The 20,771-nt window shown below is 35.4% G+C and overlaps 2 protein-coding genes across 6 annotated transcripts in view; one reads left to right on the forward strand and one right to left on the reverse strand.

The window, feature by feature from the left end:
* The window catches only part of LOC126955751 (signal peptidase complex subunit 2-like), a 705,796-nt gene that overhangs the window by 187,630 nt on the left and 497,395 nt on the right, over positions 1 to 20,771 (reverse strand). The gene's annotated exons all lie outside the window — the stretch shown is intronic.
* TRPC3 (transient receptor potential cation channel subfamily C member 3) overlaps positions 1 to 20,771 on the forward strand; it is a 73,097-nt gene that overhangs the window by 48,777 nt on the left and 3,549 nt on the right. For 2 of the 5 annotated variants that reach the window (XM_050792626.1, XM_050792627.1), the window contains exon 9: positions 410 to 619. In XM_050792626.1, the coding sequence (XP_050648583.1) occupies positions 410 to 619 (210 nt within the window). Of the gene's footprint in view, positions 1 to 409; positions 620 to 1,874; positions 1,923 to 3,774; positions 3,859 to 20,771 lie in introns of all 5 variants that reach the window. The other 3 variants (XM_050792624.1, XM_050792625.1, XM_050792629.1) reach the window with 3 other exon arrangements.

The following is a 20,771-nucleotide window of genomic DNA, read 5'->3' on the forward strand; positions in this document are numbered from 1 at the left end:
GCTGTGTCTACAACCTGGCTCGGATAGGTATAGGTGAGGAAGGAGGATGGGAAATAGGCAACTATTGTCAAACATGCAGAATTGACTGGGTGGGGGACAGAGGGAGGAATTAATCTTTTTATCCTTCCTTGGCACTCTATTTTTCTTGTCTTTTTGCCTTGTTTTTGGATGGTAGACAGGAAGTTCTGGTTAAATTTCAGTGGGTACAGGTAGAGGCATATGAAAGAGAATGAGAATCTTTTATTTGAAAAATGAGAGTATTATGTAGGTCTATAGAATATATGTAGATAAATGTGTATAAGTTACCTATGTCAAAAACATAACTTAGATTCATTGTAAAAAACCTATTAGCATCAGTTACTAGAATATTTAGCTTTTAAAATTAGGTTTTTTCTGTTTTGTGACACAGGATGACAGCGATGTAGAATGGAAGTTTGCTCGTTCAAAACTTTGGTTATCCTATTTTGATGATGGAAAAACATTACCTCCACCCTTCAGTCTAGTTCCTAGTCCAAAATCATTTGTTTATTTCATCATGCGAATCATTAACTTCCCCAAATGCAGAAGGAGAAGGCTTCAGAAGGATATAGAAATGGGAATGGGTAACTCAAAGTCCAGGGTAGGTATCGAAAACTTACCAAGACCTTAAAATAAATGTTCTGTCTCTTTTTTTTCTTGTCTTTTGATGTTTGTTCAATAATTTTTATGTGTGAACTTAGAAGATGTCAAAAGTAACTGTCTAGTCCACAGTCTTTCACAGACTAATACTAAATATTTTCATGATGTTTCAAGAAGTCACTGAGTCAAGGCCCTGTTTTGATCAGAACATCATATAAACTGCCAGATTGTAAACAAACAAAAAAGCCTTTAACTTGTTAAAAGTAACCAGAAAAGTTACTGTTAGAAAACACTTTGTTTTTGTGTGTTCTGTGCTTCTCAACTGTTATTCTGAAGTTACATAGTTTAAACTTCCAGCCTTCCTCTTGGTGTATGTATAGTTCACCACCACCATATTCTCCTTTTTTGTAGAAACTTTTTATTTGGCTAAATAATCTTTTTTCCATTAGTGCCATAAAATAGATACAGGCCCAAGAGCATCCTCAAATAATCATAAGTACTCATTTTATAAATAAGCAAGAAACCCTTGAGTTATCCCAGTTGAGTCATAGTTTAATTTTAACAAAGAAGATAATTTTCATGAGGGTACTTTGTTATCATGAACTAACTTTCAGAGATAGAATTGGTATAGATAGAAGGATGTGAGCAAACCTAAATAATAGGGAATGAGGCAGACAGGAACAAAGTTATGAAGTATAACTTTTTCTAAAATTGTGCAAATGGTCTGTAGCTATAACATCCTAAAAGCCCACAAGATATCAATGTTATCTCCATAAAGCATATGCCTTCCTGAGTGAAGGTAGATATTTTTTCTCAGTTGAAACTGGGAGAAAAAGCTAAGATTAGTGCAATTTGATTTATTGCTTTTTAAAATTGTTTTGAATCTTCAAGAATTGCATTCTTTAAGAAAGTGACCTTTTAAATCTTTTTTTGTTTGACCTGGATATGGGCTCTTAAGGCTATTGGGTTACAAGTCAGCAATTGGTTGCAACAGCCCATAAATTAAAATAATACCTCATGTATGCAGTGAGAAGCAGTATAACACAAAGAAGAGAGCTTCGGCATTAGACCTGGATTTGAATTGTGGCACTTGTGGCTTATTAGCAAGGAACATGGATAAATCACTTCACAACTCTGAGCCTTAATTGTCCACCAATTGTAGACAATTGTCTAACTCTGTAGAGTTGTTGTGAGGATTATATGAGATCTACAAAGTTCCAGCCTCAACAAATATCAGTGCCCTTCCTCATTCACAGTTTACAAAGTGCTTTGCTGTACATTTGAACCTCATGCAACGCTGTGAGGTAGGTATTATCATTATTCCCATTTTATAGATAAGACAATTGAAGCCATTCAGATAACTTGCTTATGCGAGGTCACATAAACTGACCAGTGTGGGGTAGGTGAAGAATTCACGTATTTTAGCATCAGATGCCTAGCTCTCTCTGCGGCACCTGGATGCCTCATGCTCAGCACCTGAGTCCACCCTTGGTTACCAGCCCACTTCCTCTCAGCAAGCTGTACCTTCAGCTGTGAGGTAACTGGTCTCTTAAAGGAGTCGGGCTCTAGTTGTCACTCTGGGCAGCTCCTGCTGCTACTGAAATTGACTTTGCTTTGAGGGGTCTTTGTTTTTCTGGGGATTTATTAACTGAGACTTTATTGCAAAAAAGAAGTCTCTCAAATGTGGGAGCTCACAACCCTTGCACTTCACAGAACATACCTTGAATTTTCTTTTTCTAGGCAACAGGTCTCACTGACTTCATTCCTGATATTATCATAATGTAGAAGGGGAAATACTAAACGTTAGGTTGAGAGGAGCACACACAGTAGGCTTGTGGCTACCTAGACCCCTGTAAAGAAAACACAGCCTGTTCACAGGAACAGGAAGGAAGCGTTGCATTTAGGCTGTCCTCTCCTGCCTGTATGGTACCATTGACAGGAAAGAATAGCCTTTCTCAGAGAAGATGCTGGAAATAGAAAGTTGGACACTGATCTCTCAGGAGGCTTGCTCCTCGACTTTCCACTCTTCCCGTATCTGGTTAAAAACTGCCACAATAAATAAATAAATTTTTGATTTTATTTTTTAAATTTTGCATACAGACATTTACATCTCTTTAATATTACTCATATTCATAGATACTCTTCATGTATTGAATGTAGCAGAAATTTGAAGAAATTATATTTTTCTATTTCTCTTTTTTAGAAGAGAGGAAGGAGCCTCGAGAAATCTTTCCTGCTAACCTAGACAGCTAACCTCAGTCAGCAATCAGATACTGGCCTCCAGTGGCTGATTGGAGAATTAACTTTTTGTTAGCTAAGGTTTTCGCCAGGCACAATTGTAAGAGAGCAAAGAAAGGTCCTTTCCTATCAGCGCTACTTCCTTCTCTCTTAGCATCCCACACCTTCCTGAGTTACAATGGTGGGAAGTTAGGTGATGAGGTGAATCATCTCTTCGGCTAGAGGGCCACATCTTGGAATCACACCTTACAGTGGCAGAGCTTGTCCACAGATAAGAAGACCTGCTGATATACGTGCAGAGTAGGTAGTACCTGTGGGTTCCTCTTGTTTCCTGTTCCTACCCACTCAAAAGCTAAACCTTAAAAAGAAAAAGAGAGAAAAGAAAAGGAAACCAAAATTCTTTAGCCCAATTCTTTCCAAAATTGTGAACCTGACTCAGTATAAGGCCAAGATACTTTGGAAGATGGGTTATTTTGGCTAATATTTTAGGGCTGCAAAATACCAAATGGTGCCATCTGAACCTGCAATGTGTTTCTATTCAAGTCTAGGAGAGACTCAGGAACAGATCGAACTTCTATGGAACCTGGCCTTCTAGATGCCTTGAGTACATTTTGATAAAGTATGCAAGGTCCCCAGGAAAAATTATGTTTCTTATGAGCCAATTTTTAACATATAATTTCAATTAAATAGTTCTATTACAGTAGTACATTGTGCCAACATTTTGATAAATGTGAGCATATTGCTCACAGTAATTTTAACCTTTGGGAATATATTACATCACTTACAAAGCTCAACTTCCACAAAATGTTTCTTGGGAATGTTGACTCCAGAAATGTTATCAAGGAGAATAAATGGATTATATTTTTTATTCCAAATGAATGTATTCTAATTTACTAGGTTAATTGTATTTTTTCCTAGTTAAACCTCTTCACTCAGTCTAACTCAAGAGTTTTTGAATCACACAGTTTTAACAGCATTCTCAATCAGCCAACACGTTATCAGGTAAGCATTCATTAGACGTATCTCTTGATCTGTATGTGATTCCATATATGTCTGCGTGTGTGTTTGTGTGTGTGTCATGAGTTGAATTATATTCTTGAGATATGCCATGAGGATAGCTCAGAACAAAGAAAATGATTCAACACCTGTGAAATTTTTTTAAAAAATTAAAAATAAAAGAAAATAGTATGTTAGTTGGAGGAGACTTTAGAAATCAGAGTCCAAGTCCTTCATTGTTTTTAACTAAGAGTTCCTCTCACAATATTGAAAGCAAAGTGTTGCTACAATTACCAAATAATGTATAACTTAAACTAAAGAAAGCAGTAGAAGACAGAGTACGTTAGAATGAATAATTCTCCCACAGCAGAAAAACTTGGTTTTTCTCTATGTTTTTCTTTCAGGTGATCCATTTTTTAAATGGATTGTTTGGCTATACTGTTTCATGAGTACTATTTTAAAATATCTTCTGCATTTTGATACTGGATGTGACATTTGAACACTATTCTCCAACTCAGGGGAAGTTATAGCCCTTTGTTTTTCATCTAGTTGATCATTTTGATCATCAAGTCTTTGACTTTCTGATGTGTCTAAGTTCACAAAAGTGAAGATCAAGGAATTTATAATGTATTGGTGACGTCAATTACTGCATATTGTTCTATTCCTTATCCAATTTTTTTAGAAGCAGGAAACCACAAAATGACTCAGCACACTAATTGTCAGTCTTTTTTTTTTTTAAGAAAATTTTTGTAAATTTTACATATTTGTTTATTTTTGTGTTATTGATTTTGTCTAACTTTATTTTTAATTGATAAATAATTGTACATATTCATTGTCTACATAGTGATGTTTTGATACATATATAGGGATCAGATCAGGGTAATTAGCATATCTGTCATCTCAGACATCTATCATTTCTTTGTGTTGGTAACATTCAATATCCTCCTTCTAGCTATATGAGACTGTATGATATTAAAATATCATTGTTAACTATGGTCATGCTATAATAGTGTAGAACAGTGGTCCCCAACCTTTTTGGCACCAAGGACCAGTTTTGTGGAAGACAGTTTTTTCACGGATGGGGTGGGGTGATGGTTTCAGGGTGAAAGTGTTCCACCTCAGATCATCAGGCATTAGATTCTCATAAGGAGTGCGCAACCTAGATCCCTAACATGTGCAGTTCATAATAGGGTTCACAATAATAGGAGAATCTAATGCTGCTGCTGATCTGACAGGAGGTGGAGCTCAGGCGGTAATGCTCACTTGCCAGCCTCTCACCTCCTGCTGTGCAACCTGATTCCCGACAGGCCACGGACAGGTGCCAGTCCTTCGCCTAGGGGTTGGGGATTCCTGGTGTAGAACACTAGAACTTATTCCTCCTATCTAGTGGTAATTTTGTTTCCTTTAACAAATCTCTCCATATCCCCCCCTACCCCTACCTTTCCCAGTCTCTAGTATCCTCTGTCCTACATTTTACCTCTATGAGATCAACTTTTTTTAGCTTCTGCATATGAGATAGAACATGCGGTGCTTAACTTTATGTTTCTGGCTATTTCACTTAATGTCCTCCAGTTCTATCCATGTTGCTGCAAATGACAGGATTTCAATCTTTTTTATAGAGTCCATTGTGTATATATACCACATTTTTTATACATTCATCTGTTAGACACCTAGGTTGATTTCATATTTTGAATATTGTGAATAGTGCTGCAATAAAACATGTGGGTGCAGTTGTCTCTTTGATAGGATGATTTCTTTTCCTTTAGATAAATTCCCAGGAGTGGGGTTGCTGGATCATACGGTAGCTCTATTTGTAGTTTTTGGAAAATCCTCCATACTGTTCTACACAGTGGTTGTACTAGTTTACATTCCCACCAATAACATTAGAGTTCTCTTTCTCTGCGTTCTTGCCAGCATTTTTTTTTTTTTTTTTTTTTTTTTTTTGTCTTTTTGATTGTAGCCATTCTAACTGGAGTGAGATGATATCTCATTGTGGTTTGGTTAGTGATGTTAAGCATTTTTTCATCTATTGTTGACCATTTGTATGTATTCTTTTGAGAAATGTCTGTTCAGATTATTTGCCCATTTGTAATTGGAATTTTTTTTTTTTTTTCTGTTGAGATTATTGAGTTCCTTGTATATTCTGGATATTAATCCCCTGTTGGATGAGCAATTTGCAAATATTTCCTCCCGTTTCATAGGTTGTCTTTTCACTGTTGTTGTTTCCTTTGTTGTGCAGAAGTCTTTGGTTTGGTATGATTCCATATGTTTATTTTTGCTTTTGTTACTTGTGCTTTTGAGGTCTTGTTCATAAAGTATTTTCCCAGACCAATGTCCTGAAGCATTTCTCCTATGTTTTTTTCTACTAGTTTTATCATTTCAGGTCTTACATTTAGGTCTTTGATCCATTTTGCACTGATTTTTATACAAGGTGAGAAGTGGGAGTCTAGTCTCATTCTTCTGCATATGGATATCCAGTTTTCCCAGCATCCGTTACTGAAGAGACTGTCCTTTTCCCAATGAGTGTTTTTGGCATCTTTGTAAAAACTCAGTTGGTTCTAGATACATGGATTAATTTCTGAGTTCTTAATTCTGTTCCATAGGTTTATATGTCTGGTTTTTTTTTTTTTTTTTGCCAGTACCATGTGGTTTTGGTTTCTACAGCCTAGTAATATATTTTAAGGTCTGATTGTGTGATACTTCTAGTTTTTTTCTTTTTGCTCAGGATTGCTTTGGCTGTTTGGGGTCTTTCGTGATTCCCTACAAATTTTAGGATATTTTTCCTATTTCTGTGAATAATGTCATTGGTATTTTGATAGGAGTTGCATTGAATCTGTAGATTGCTTTGAGTACTATTATCATTTTAACAGTAGTAATTCTTCTGATCCATGAGCATGGGGTACATTTCCCTTTGTATCCTCTTCAGTTTCTTTCATCAGTGTTTTGTAGTTTTCCTTGAAGAGGTCTTTCATCTCCTTGGTTAATGAATTCCTGGGTATTGTAAATGGCATTGCCTTTTTTATTTTCTTTTTCAAATAGTTTGTTGTTTGTGTATAGAAATGTGACTGATTTTTGTATGTTAATTTTGTATTCTGCAACTTTACTGAATTTGTTTATTAGTTCTAAAAGTTATTTGGTAGAGTCTGTAGGTTTTTCAATGTATGAGATCATGTTGGCTGCAGACAGGGACAATTTGATTTCCTTCTTTCCAATTTGGATACCCTTTCTTTCTTTCTCTTGCCTAATTGTTCTGGCCAGAACGTCCGGTACTATGTTGAATAAGAGTGGTGATAGTGGGCATCCTTTTCTTGTTACAGTTCTAAAAAAGCTTCCAGCTTTTCCCAGTTCAGTAAGATGTTAGCTGTGGGTTTGTTACATGCCTTTATTACATTGAGATTCTTTCTTTCTATACCTAATTTATTAAGTTTTTTTATCATTAAGGAATACTGAATTTTATGAAAAGCTTTTCTCATCTGTTGAGATAATCATACAGTTTTTATCCTTCATTCTGTTGATGTGATGTGTGATGTTTATTGGTTTTTGTATGCCGAAACATCCTTGCATTCCTGGGATAAATCCCACTTGACTTATCAAGTGGGATTTTGATGTGATTTTGGATTTCATTTATTCGTATTTTATTGAGGATTTTTACATCTATGTTCATCAAGGATATTGGCCTGTAGTTTTATTGAGTGCTTATTTTGGTATTGGGGTTATACTGGTCTCATAAAGTGAGTTAAGAAGAATTCCTTCTGCTTTAATTTTTCCGAATAGTTTGAGAATAATTGGTATTAATTCTTCTTTAAAAGTTCAGTGGAATTCAGCAGTGAAACGATTTGGTCCTGGACTTTATTTTATTATTATTTTTTTAGAAGATGTTTTATGCACTCATTTAATCTTGTTACCTGTTTTTGGTCTGTTTAGATTTTCTATTTCTTGTTCGTTCAATCTTGGTAGATTGAATGTGTCCATGATTTTATCTATTTTCCCAGGTTTTCTAATTTATTGGCATATGGTTATTCATAGTAGTCTCTAGTGATCTTTCATATTTCTGTGCTATCCATTGTGATGTCTCCTTTTTCATTTTCTGATTTTACTTATTTGAGCCTTATCTCTCTGTTTTTAAGTTACTCCAGCTAATGGTTTGTCAATTTTGTTTGTCTTTTAAAAAAAAAGCCTTTGTTTTGTTGATTTTTTGTATTTAGTCTCAATTTTGTTTATTTCTGCTCTAATCTTTATTATTTCTTCTACCAATTTGGGGTTTGATTTGTTCATGCTTTTCTTTCATGCTTTTTTCAAGCATTTTTTATGCTTTTTTTCCCCTTTATGTGCTTCATTAGATTGCTTATTTGAAATCTGTCTAGTTTTTTGATGGATGTTGGCATTTATTGCTATAAACTTGGCGCTTACTCCTGTTTTTGCTGTGTTGCATGGGTGTTGGTTGTATTTCTATTTTCACTCATTTCAAGGAATATTAAAATTTCATTCTTAATTTTTTCCTTGACCCATTGGTCATTCAGGAATATGTTGCTTAATTTTCATGTATTTGCATAGTTTCAAGTGTGCCTTTTGTTATGATGTCTAATTTTATTCCATTGTAGTCAGATAAAATACTTGATATAATTTTGATTTTATTAAGTTCCTGAGACTTGTTTTATGTCCTAACATATGGTCAATCCTAGAGAATGTACCACGTGCTGATTAAAAGAATATATGTTTTGGGGTTGGGTCTGGTAGCTCACACCTGTAATCCTAACACTTTGGGAGGCCAAGGCAGAGGGATTGCTTAAGCTCAGGAGTTTGAGACCAGCCCGAGCAACATGGTGAGACCCCACCTCTACAAAAGTGAAAAAAATTAGCCAGGCATAGTGGCACATGCCTGTAATCCTAGACACTTGGGAAGCTGAGGTAGGAGGATCTCTTGAGCCCACGAAGTTGAGGCTGCAGTGAGCCATGATTGCACAACTGCACTCCAGCCTAGGGGACAGTGTGAGACACTGTCCCAAAAAAGAAACAAACAAACAAAAAAGTGTACTTCCAGCTGTTGGGTAAAATGTTCCATAAATGTATTTTTGGTCCATTGGTCTTGGTGTAGTTTAAATCTGATGGTTTTTTGTTGATTTTCTGTCTAAATGATCTGTCTAATGCTGAGAGTGAGGTTGAAGTCCCCAACTATTATTATATTAGGATGTATTTCTCCCTTTAGACTTAATAATATTTGCTTTATTTATCTGAGTGCTCTGGTATTGGGTGCATATATATTTACAACTGGTGTATTCTCTTGCTGAGCCGATCCCCTTATTATTATATAATGCCTTTCTTTGTCTCTTTTTAAAGTTTTACTTTTAATAGTTACAGTGTATTCCATCATATGGTTATACTTATCTAATCATTCTTTTATTGATGGAAATAGAGGATATTGCTAATATTTAGCTATTACAAGCAATACTATAGTAAATCATTTTGTATATATAACATCTCAATCATGAACAAATACATGGAATTGTCTGGTTAAAATATATTTGAATTTTAATTTTTTAGCTATTATCATACTGATGGAGCTTGTACTAACTTACATTCTTACAATAAATATGTTGAGAGCACCTATTTCCTCCTTAATTTACAAACACTGTGTTACCAAAGGTTTTTATCTTCACCAGATAGGTTAAAATGTGCTGCTTTGCATTTCTTTATCATGAATGAGTTTTACCTTCTTTTTTATGTTTAATGTCATATATACTTGTTACTCCATATATATTTGCTTTTCTTGATGGGCTTTTTGTTATCAATGAAGAGGAATTCTTCATATTTTAACAATATCAGCCTTTGTGTTATGACTTAAGAATGTTTTTACCAGTTTGTGTCTTTTTAATATTTAAAGTATTTTTTCCCATCCACAACTTTTTTTATTTTTGTATAGTCAACTTTACAAATTGTTGATGGAGTCAGGTTTTGTGTCCATAGGAGATTATTTAATATTTTTAACTCATATTTCTTTAGTTCTTTCACTTCTTTGGACTCTGAAAATACTTGGTTCATATAGAATATATTTTCATTTAACCTGTAGGATGGGAATCCAAATATGTTGTCTTTCCAGATTATTATACAGCTGGGTGTGTTGAATAATCTATCTTTTCTATTGATTTGAAATACCACTTTAATAATTTACTGAATTCCTGTATAAATCTATTTCTAGGCTTTTCATTCTGTTCCATTGATCTGTCTATTCATGCTGTAGAATCCACATTAACATAATTGTTATAGTTTAAGACAAAAATCAAACAAACAAAACACACATACATGTGCATGCTTGCACATGTGTACATATGCATGTGCACACACACATACACATCCTTCAGGGGTTTTGTTTTTTTTTTTTTTTTTTTTTTTTACAGAATTTCCTATTATTTTTCCTTTTTTTTTTTTTTTTTTTTTTCTCTTTTCTTTTCTTGAGACAGAGTCTCCCTCTCTTGCCCAGGTTGGAGTGCAGTAGTGCAATCTCGGCTCACTGCAGCCTCCAACTCCTGGATTCAAGCAATTCTGCTGCCTCAGCCTCCCAAGTAGCTGGGACTACTGGTGCCTGCCACCACGCCCAGCTAATTTTGTATTTTTAATAGAGATGGGGTTTCACCATGTTGACCAGGCTGGTCTTGAACTCCTGACCTCAAGTGATCCACTTGCCTCGGCCTCCCGAAATGCTGGGATTACAGGTATGAGCCACCAGCACCCAACCTCTTCCTTATTTTTCTATTTGAATTTTAAGGTGGGCTTGTCTGCTGGTGTCTTTATTTTGATCGCGTTAAGGCAAATTGAAGTTTTATAATGTTGTCTTTTCTTTTCTAAGGATATGATACTTTTCGATTTATTAGGTCTTCTTTTGTGTATTTGGTGACATTTTAAAGTAGTCCCCTTATTGTTTATATTAATTATGATTAATTTGGTGCAGTTCTCACAAAACCACCACATACCAACCTTTAAATGGCTAAAAGAAAATAGAAATTTATTTCTCTCTCATGTTCCTAATGTGGTACCTAACAATGTCAGGGACCCAGGCTTTTTCCATCATATTACTGCATCATGAATGGCTTTCAGTCTAACATTATCTCATGTTCCAAGAAAGCTCCTGGAGCTCTGCCTGTTATTTCTACATTCCAAAATATAGTTAGAAAGTGATAGAGAAGAAAGTTCCTTCCTATAAGAAACTTCTGTAAAGTTGCACAAACCACCTGTCTGCAATGGAGCCTGGGAAATAAAGTCCTAATTTCAAGTGGCCACGCACCAAGTCAAAAAGCTGCGGAAGAGAAATGGTAGTGTCTGCCGAAGTGGACTATACTATATGTCTTGGTGTTTATCTTAATACTTTTAAACATACTTAGGTCTCTGTTAATTGATTGATATGTTTCAAGTTTTATCTTTTGATCCTTCAGCTCTAAACTATGAAGAAAATCAATATGCGTGTTTACACCATTTTCCCCCTTCCTCTCCCAGCTCCTGCTTGTTAAATTATTAGAACTGTGCTTGTTGGGGGAAGAATAATAATTTTCTTAATCCCTTTAGGTTCAGTACCTGGGGGCTATGAATTAAACTGATAAATGACTGATAAACAGGAGGGGGAAAAAGGATTATTTATGCATGCAGTGCACATACATGTAGAAAAACTCAGTGATGAGTGGCTCAAAGGGGTAGTTAGCATTTGGGGCTTATATACCAACTTAACAAAGGACAAGAAGTTTGTGGAGAGGTGATATGACAAAGGAAAAAGTGTTTGGGTTGCTAAAGGTAGTAAATTGTTGGAAGGTGGGAGAAACTGATAGAAGATACAGGTTATTTTAGTAAGGTTTGCTTGTACAGAACCACCTTGGTGCTGACTTTCTGTCCCCAGTGGTAATGATTGTTTTTCTCCTAATCTGAGAGGGGGAGAGGAGGAAGACCTTCACAAAGGGAAATGTATGTCTTGTTTTTAGGCAGATGGGTTAGGGCAGAGAGCTCTTTCTGTGTTTCCTACTTTTCAGTTGCCTTCGGCTCAAAATAATCCTTATGCCAAAATGGCATATTTTGGGGTGGCATACTCTGATCCACTTCACTACCTTTTCAGGACTATAGCCTATATTTGGTTTAGTTTTCGTCCCACAGTTAAACATAGTCCATATTCACCAGCAGTCTTTTTTGCCATAATTTTCTATTTATCTCTTTGTTAGCTTAAGTTTGTCTTTTTGTAATTCCTTCAAGAAGAGTTTATGGGAACTATGTTCTCTGAGTGGGTTTATGTTCTAAATTAGTTTCCATTTCTATGTATTTATATTGACTACCTGTAATATACTTAGGTGATATTTTTAATGTATGTGTAGACGTTGCTCCAGAGCCTCGTGGAATGGAATGTTGATGTGGAAGAATTTGAGGCCAGACTGATTGTTTTCCTCATATAGTTGACCTGAGGTTTTAGTTTGAATGCCCCAAATATCTTTATCTTTTAAATCCAACAACTCGGTATTGATTGTTCTATAGGTGGATCTGTATCAATTTTTCCTGGCACACACTATGGCCATTGTATTTTTTTTTTTTTTTTTTAGATGGAGTCTTGCTCTGTCATCCAGGCTGGAGTGCAGTGGTGTGATCTCAGCTCACTGCAACCTCCACTTCCCAGGTTCAAGTGATTGTCCTGCCTCAGCCTCCCAAGTAGCTGGGACTACAGGTGCCGCCACCATGCCCAGTCAATTTTTGTATTTTTTTAGTAGAGATGGGGCTTCATTGTGTTAGCCAGGATAGTCTCGATCTCCTGACCTCGTGATCCATCTGCCTTAGCCTCCTAAAGTGCTGGGATTACAGGAATGACCCACCGCACTCGGCCACACTATGGCCTTTCAATATGTACATTTAGTCGTCTTTTAATTTTTGAATAATTTTATTGAAATATCTTGAAATATTTTTTCTGCTCCATTATTTTGGATTTCTTCTTCAAAGACACCAATTTAAAGCCTACTGAATTCTTCTTGACTGTCTTCCATATCTACCATTTTTTCCCTATTCATTTTGAATTTCTCATCCATTTCTATTTTAGGCTCCTTTTTTCTCAAACTTTATTTTTTAATTTTATTTTTAATTGACACATTATAATATGCATACTTATGGCATACAGTGTGATATTTCAATACATGTATACATTGTATAAGGATCAAAGCAGTGTATTTGGCGTGTTCATCGCCTTGTTCATTTATCATTTGTTTGTGGTAAGACCATTCAAAATCCTCTCTTCTAGCTATTTTAAAACGTACAATACAATGTTAACTATAGTCCCCCTACTGTGCCCTGTAACACCTTAACTTACTTCTTCTATCCAACTATAACTTTGTACCTGGTGACCAACTTCTCCCCACCTCCCATTCCCCCTGCCCTCTCCAATTTCTGGTAGCCACTATTCTACTCTCTACTTCTATGAGATAAACTGTTTAAGATGTCACATATGAGTGAGGTCATATGATATTTGCCTTTCTGTACCTGGCTTATTTCATTTAACATGATGTCCTCCAGGTCCATCTGTGTTGCCACAAAGACAGAATGTCATTGTGGCTGAATAGAATTCCACTGTGTGTATATATACAACCATACTTTCTTTATCTGTTCATCTGTTGATGGACAGTTAGGTTGATTCCGTATTTTGGCTATTGTGAATAGTGCTGCAGTAAACATGGGAGTGCAGATATCTCTTCACCATACTGATTTCATTTCCTTTGGGTATATACCCAGTAGTGGGATTGCTGGATCATATGGTAGTTCTATTTTTAATTTTTTAAGTATCTCTTCAATATACTGATTTCATTTCCTTTGGATATATGCCCAGTAGTGGGCTTTTTGAATCATATGGTAGTTCTATTTTTAATTTTTTAAGGAACTTCCATACTGTTTTCTGTAATGGCTGTACTAATTTACATTCCTATCAATAGTGTATGAGTTCTCTTTCTCCACGTCCATAGCAGCATTTGTTATTTTTTGTCTGTTTGATAATAGGCATCCTAACTAGGGTGAGGTGAAATCTTATTGTGGTTTTGATTTGCATTTCTGTGATGATTAGTGATGTTGAACATTTTTTCATATGCCTGTTGTCCATTTGTATGTCTTCTTTTGACAAATGTCTCTTTAGGTCTTTTGCCCATTTTTAAATTGGATTGCTTGTTTTTTGCTGTTGAGTTGTTTAAGTTTCTTATATATTCTGGATATTAACCCCTTGTCAGTTGCATAGTTTGAAAATATGCTTGCTGTAATCCCATTTGCCTATTTTTGCTTTTCTTGCCTGTGTTTTTGAGGTCTTATCCAAAAACTCCGTGCCCAGACCAGGGTCCTGAAGTATTTCCCCTATGTTTTCTTCTAGTAATTTTATCATTTTGAGTCTTACACCTGAGACTTTATTTTGAAATGATTTTTGTATGTGGTGAGAGATAGAGGTCTAGTTTTATCCTTCTGCGTGTGGATGTCCAGTTTTCCCAGCACCATTTGTTGAAGAGATTGTCCTTTCCTCAATGTATGTTCTTGGTGCATTTGTTGAAAATCAGGTAGCTGTAAGTGCTTCCTGGTTCATAGACAACTGTCTTCTCACTCTGTCTCATATGGCAGAAAAGGGACAAGGAAGTTCTGTGGGATCTCTTTTATAAGAGCACTAATCCCATTCGTAAGGGTGGAACCTAATCACCACCATCACATCGGGGATTAGGATTTGAACACATGAGTCTGGGGTGGACAAAACATTCAGTTCATAACAAGTGAACAAGTGAGTGATAATAACAATTGTTTGGTTGTTAGAGTTTTTTTTTTTCATGCAGCACGATTACAATAGGTAAGACTTACCTTTAAAACTATTGCAGAACTTGGGGGTGGGTGTGGTGGCTCATGCCTATAATCCCAGCACGCTGGGAGGCCGAGGTGGGTGGATCACCTGAAGTCAAGAGTTTGAGACCAGCCTGGTTAACATGGTGAAACCCTGTTTCTACTAGGAAAAAAAAAAAAAATCAGAACTTGGTCTACTAAATAGGGATTTTCTTTCAAAGTGATAACTCTTAGAATATACTAATTCTAATGGGGCTATCACAACTCAGAATATTTTTAGAACATCTTTAAATAATTACTTTTATAATTAGTCCATAAGACAAAAAATGTTTCATTTTTGTCTAGTTACTGAACTTAGCTAGTTATTCCTATTAATAAGACTTAGTGCCATGACTTTGCATTTTTTTAAAAAAATGATCATATCCAACTTCAACAAACATGTAGCCATCACCAATAGGGTCATCACCTTATGTGTTTTATATCCAAATGAGGGGTTTTTTCTCCAAAAAAATTTATTTAAAGACAGAGATTCAAATATGCCCCAAGGGGCCACAGCGGAAGAGTTTCAAAAATGTTTTGATCAGGGCCAGACATGGTGGCTCACTTCTACAATCCCAGTGCTTTAGGAGGCTGATATACGATGCAGTTTAAGCCCAGAAGTTTGAGGCTGCAATGAGCTATGATCATGTCACTGAACTCCAGCCCTGGTGACACAGCAAGACCCTTTCTCTCAAAAAAAGACAAAAATACCAAAAACGTTTTGATCAATAGTGGTATTTATATTAAAATTAATTATTAATAGCATGTTGAAGTAATTCTTTTATGTGTGTAAAGAACTTTTTTTAACTGGGTGTGATTTTTTTTCTCAAGAACATACTTAGGAGGATGGCTATGATTAAATTCTGCTGATTTTAACAATATTTTATTTGTTCTTTATTGTAACAATATTTGTGTTTGGTTATTTCAAGTTAAAAGCATGCAGATATGCTATGATATGTTAAGAAATAGGAATTTATTGTGAGACTCCACAGAAGTTGGACTGTGGGTTCTTGAGTTTTATTCTCTCTATTGTCTCTTGTGGGCAGATCTGCTTTCACAGCTGACTTCGCTTTGGTAACACCCTTGGTCCAAACAAATACAGTATTGAACAGTCTTTGGCCCAGGTGGTGGACTCTGGTCCAGTCCATGAAGGATATAATTGATGACTTGTTTTTACTGGAAGCACATGACAGTTTTTCTCTAAATGGGGCAAAATGAGATGTTCCTGAACTCCACTCACAGTGAGCTTCCAGGCACATTCAGGACAACCCCTGTTATACATGATGTTAGGTTATACAGATACAAAGATATAGGTCATGGCTTCAAGAATCTCTCATTGAAGTAGAATGGCAGTGTTGAGGTTAGGAAGAAAGAAAGGAAAGAATAAGTAGACAAATACTCACATAACACTACATACTCTGTGGTATAGTTATGCCTATATATGAAATAGAAATAAATATAGATGCAATGAAATATAAATGGTTTGGGAATAGAGAAAACAAAAATAGCTCAGAGCAGTCTGAACTATGTGAGGTATACAGGCCCAGAGAACATGAGTATGGGACTTTCAGTCACAGCCCCCTACCTCTACCCATGCCTGAGGACGGTTGTCTAAATTCATTTGTTCCTGACTTGCAGCCTCACCTGTTATCTTCATGTTCCTGGAATTTGTGATGCAAAGAACAATGTATGACCATTCAAAAGCTTATGTTATTTCAAATCCTTGATAAACAACTTAGGAACTGCCTCTTCTTTACATTTAAAAACTCACTAGTACTTGCTGCTAATTGGAGCACATATCCAGGGCAACTTGAATCTGTGCTCCCCAGGTTGCAGTCCTTAAACTTGGCCCCAATAAACTCTCTACTTATATATTTAGTTTGCCTCAGATTTTTTCTTTAGGTCAACAGAACTGGGAAACCTAGAAGAGAGGATATTTTAAAGTCAAGCAATAGGTTTGCAGGTCCCTCTTCAAAAAAAAAAAAAACACAGAAAAAAGTAACAGGTAAAAGTCAATCAAGTAGAAGGATAAACAGATTTATTCTCTGTTGCCCCAAAGAACAGAACTTGGACTGATAGTTATTTTGGCTTCAATACAAAGGAGTTGTTTTCTAACAGCTATAGTTGTCCAAAAATAGATTAAATCAGCTGTCTGAAAAAATAGCAGGCCCTCAGTCACAGAAGTTTATACAGAAGCTGTGTAATGGTAATCTTTCACAAAGTTTCATGAGTGGTATAAAAACATGACAATGATTCCTAAGGTTCTTTTCCTGTTGAAAATTTTACTCTATACTTCTGAGTTTTTTTCTATTTGTCTACATCAGTCTTATTACCCTTCATTGACACTTTTTAGGTTGTTAAAATTCATAGTACAAAACCTAATGACAGTCAAATTTGGCTTCTCTGTAGAATTAAATGAGAGAATGAATGTAAAAGCACCTGATAGAGTGCTTAACAATTATTAGTTGAATTTGATTCAGTGAAAAATACCAAGTGAGAAGAAAAGCTTTCACTCCTTTTGGGAAGGAAGATATCTAACCACCTCACAGCTACCCAACCACGCACATCTTATTTCTTCTCCTAGTCTTAATGGAGGGTTGAAAAATGAAGTTGGGTTTGTTTGCAGGAAGGACTGTTTGAAGTAAGTACCGCCTGGGATCTTTACCTGGTTACCACTGAATTTCAGTTTTGGAACCTCTGTTTAGGATTTCCATATCCTGGACGGAGAAAATCAATAGTCTTTATAGAGTTAGAATGTCTTCCTTAAAGAGTGACTCACAGGCTTGTACCAAGAAAGCTGTATAATTTCTGGAGGTTTGTGGAATGTGGAAGTTAATCTGTTGACTTCTATTGTGTTAGTTAGTTAGCAATTTGAGCAAGAGGGAAAAAAGATGAATCTGTTATTGGTAGTTTAATTTTTAGTACTAGCTTTAATGAAAGAATCAGTTGGAAATTTAGTTAAAGGTAGTATTTAAAATGGTACTTTTACTTGTTACATATGAGTTTCATGGTCCTTGCTTATGATACTGTCATTAAGATGGATTTATCGAGATTTGCTTTACAGAGCTTAGATTATAATGAGAGAATAATAGTTATATTATTCGAGGACCTACTATGTAATTTACATGTACTGTCTCTTTTACAAGACACAGTCTAGCATTTCCATTATGCAGATTAAGATACCAAGGTTCCAGATCTACATGGTTTGTTCTTGCAACTCACAGTCTCAACTGTGTTAAAGAAAACCAGAGTTAGACAGTAGCTAAAAACAGATTTTATTCAGGAGCTATTGCAATAGGGGGAGAGAGGCCTCAAGAGTCTTTGTTGCCTATTACACAATACTGTCTTGGGTTTACTAGATAAGCTTCCTAATAGAATGGGGATGGCCAATCTTTGTCTCCTTCTCTGAGCTGCAGATCATTTTAGAATTCTCATGAATTATCTTTCCAACATGAACAAAGGGATGGACTATTACCAGGTAGTGTCATATATGGGGAAACTGATTTCTGTCTAACCTCAGGTACCTTCTTGCCTTGTGCAGAGGCTCAACTTGTCTCAGCACTAATTGTTAAATAGTCATTTCTTTTCCATCAATTTGTATTACTGCCTTTCAAGCTGCTTTTAACTGATACACATAACTTTGTATTTTCGTTTTATAGGAATCTGTCTTCGCTGTCCCCTAAATTTAACCAGATCCCTGATATGTTCACCCATTATAGTGAATTGTTCCATATCAATATGAAGTTTCACTGGACTGGGGACTGTGTTCACTGTTGTATTCCTAGCACCTAGTTCAGTACCTGCCACGGAACTGGCTTTGAATAAATATTTGCCGAATGAATGAATCAATCCAGTTTAAGATCCATCCAGCTGTGAGTCTGTCTTGGGATCTAGATTCTATGCAATTCAACAGGTTTTATATCTTACAGTGACTGGTAAAATGAGCTTTTCCTTTTCAGTAGCATGGGCCCTCTCAGTTTCTTGTTATTCTCTGCATAACATTTTGAATCTTCCTGGATTCCTCTCTTTTACTTGACCTTGGTGTAATTTCTACTTTCTTAAAATTGAAGTATATATTTTCTACTCTCGCTATGCCTGCATCTTAGTTCAGGTCTTTTTCCCTTTCCTTTGTTATCTTTTATATACAATATTTGTTACATGCATAAGAATATGTATAATGCAAAATAAATTATGAAGCATAATTACATTCACACCTATGAAACCACCACCGACCTGACAATGATAACATTATCCATCCATTGCCTCTACTTATATGCACCTCCCTACCTACTCCTCTGCCTTCACCTAACAGTTAATCCCTATCTTGAAGTTGGGTTTCTCCCTTCTTGCTTTGATTTTCTTTTCAAATATAATTTATTATATGTGTCAATATTCCTAAAAATATATTTTATAGATTTACTTGTTATTGAGCTTCATAAGAATAGCTTCATACTTTGTGGTCTTCTGCAACTGGAATTTTTCATTCAACATTATGCTTCTAAGATTCATCCACACTATTGTGTGTGGCCATGGTGCATTAATTTCATTAATGAACACAATAACATTACATTATAACATACTACAATTTGTCTATTCTTGTTAATATTTGTTTAGATTGTTTCTAGTGTTTTGCAATTTCAGACAGAGTTGCTACAAACATTGTTGTATGTCTCTTGGTTCATACCTGCAAAGTTTCTCTAGACCTTATACTGAGAAGTGGACTTTCTAGGTGAAAGGGCATGCAAATGTTCAACTGTAAAAGATAATACCACCTGGCTGCAGTGGCTCATGCCTATAGCTCCAGCTGCTTGAGAGGCTGAGGCAGGAGGACAGCGTTGAGCCCAGGAGTTTGAGGCAAGCCTGTACAGTATAGTGAGACTCCACCTCTAAAATTTTCTTAATATAAATCAATTTAAAAACTAAAAAGATAATACTAAATTGTCAACAAAGTTGTCTACAGTCTTGCCAGTAAAATATAAAAGTCCCCATTGATCCATCTCCTTTCCAACACTTGGCATGACCAGATTCATTAATCATTCTCTTTATTAGATGTAAAATTGTGTCTCCTTTTAGTCATAATTTGTATTTCCCTGCAACAGAGTTTGAAATTGTTTCTTAAGCTTGTTGACCCTTCACATTTCCATTTCTGTGAAACATTCGTTTGTCTTTTGCCCATTTTAAAATTGGGTTATTTGAGTTTTTCTTATTGAATTAAAGTTCTTTATGTATTTGGATCCAAATTATTTTTACTTACAAGTATTACCAATATTTTCTCCCAGTCTGTGACTTATCTTTTCACTTTCTTTATGGTATCTCTATAAACAGAAATTTTAAATTGTAATGAAGTTGCATTTATCAGTCTTTTCTATTGTAATCAGAAGTTTTAATCTTGTTTTTTTTTTAAATCCAGGCCTACCCTAAATTTATAAATATACTGTCTTATATAATATTTTATTTTAAGGATTCAGAAGCTTTATCTTTCACATTTAAGATGCACATGGTATTAATTTTTGTATTCAGGGTATGAAATAGGGCTCCAATTTATTTTTTTCCATAAGGATAAACAGTTATCCTAGAAGAGCATTTATTTAGACTGAAAATAGTCACTATATATAGATATTAGAGAAAAGCATGCAATGTAACAAAATATATGGCATTTAGAAAATGTAAAATATAATACAGTAATTAGTATATATACAAAATTTAAAGAAAAGATATTGGAAGGACATACACCAAAATGACAACAGTGATTATCATTGGATGGTGAGGTTGCTAATGATTTCATTATTTAGTTGCTCTTCTCTGTATTTTACAAATTCTCTATCGAGAGCATACATTAATGTATTTTTCTAAATACTGGGAAATAAGGTAGTGTCTATGGGTGATAATGTAGCATCAATGTAACTCAAAAAGAAACTGTCAGTTGAAAGAGAAGCCGTGAATTCAAATCTTCAAGCTTAACTTCCTTTTGAAAGCTTCTTCCATTTCTGAGGCAAAAAAAAGTATTGGTGGATTATGCAATAAGTCTCAGTAGAAGGCGTTAAGAGAGTTAAGTTCTGAAA

The sequence above is a fragment of the Macaca thibetana genome, chromosome 5, assembly GCF_024542745.1.
Source record: "Macaca thibetana thibetana isolate TM-01 chromosome 5, ASM2454274v1, whole genome shotgun sequence".
NCBI classification, from domain to species: domain Eukaryota; kingdom Metazoa; phylum Chordata; class Mammalia; order Primates; family Cercopithecidae; genus Macaca; species Macaca thibetana.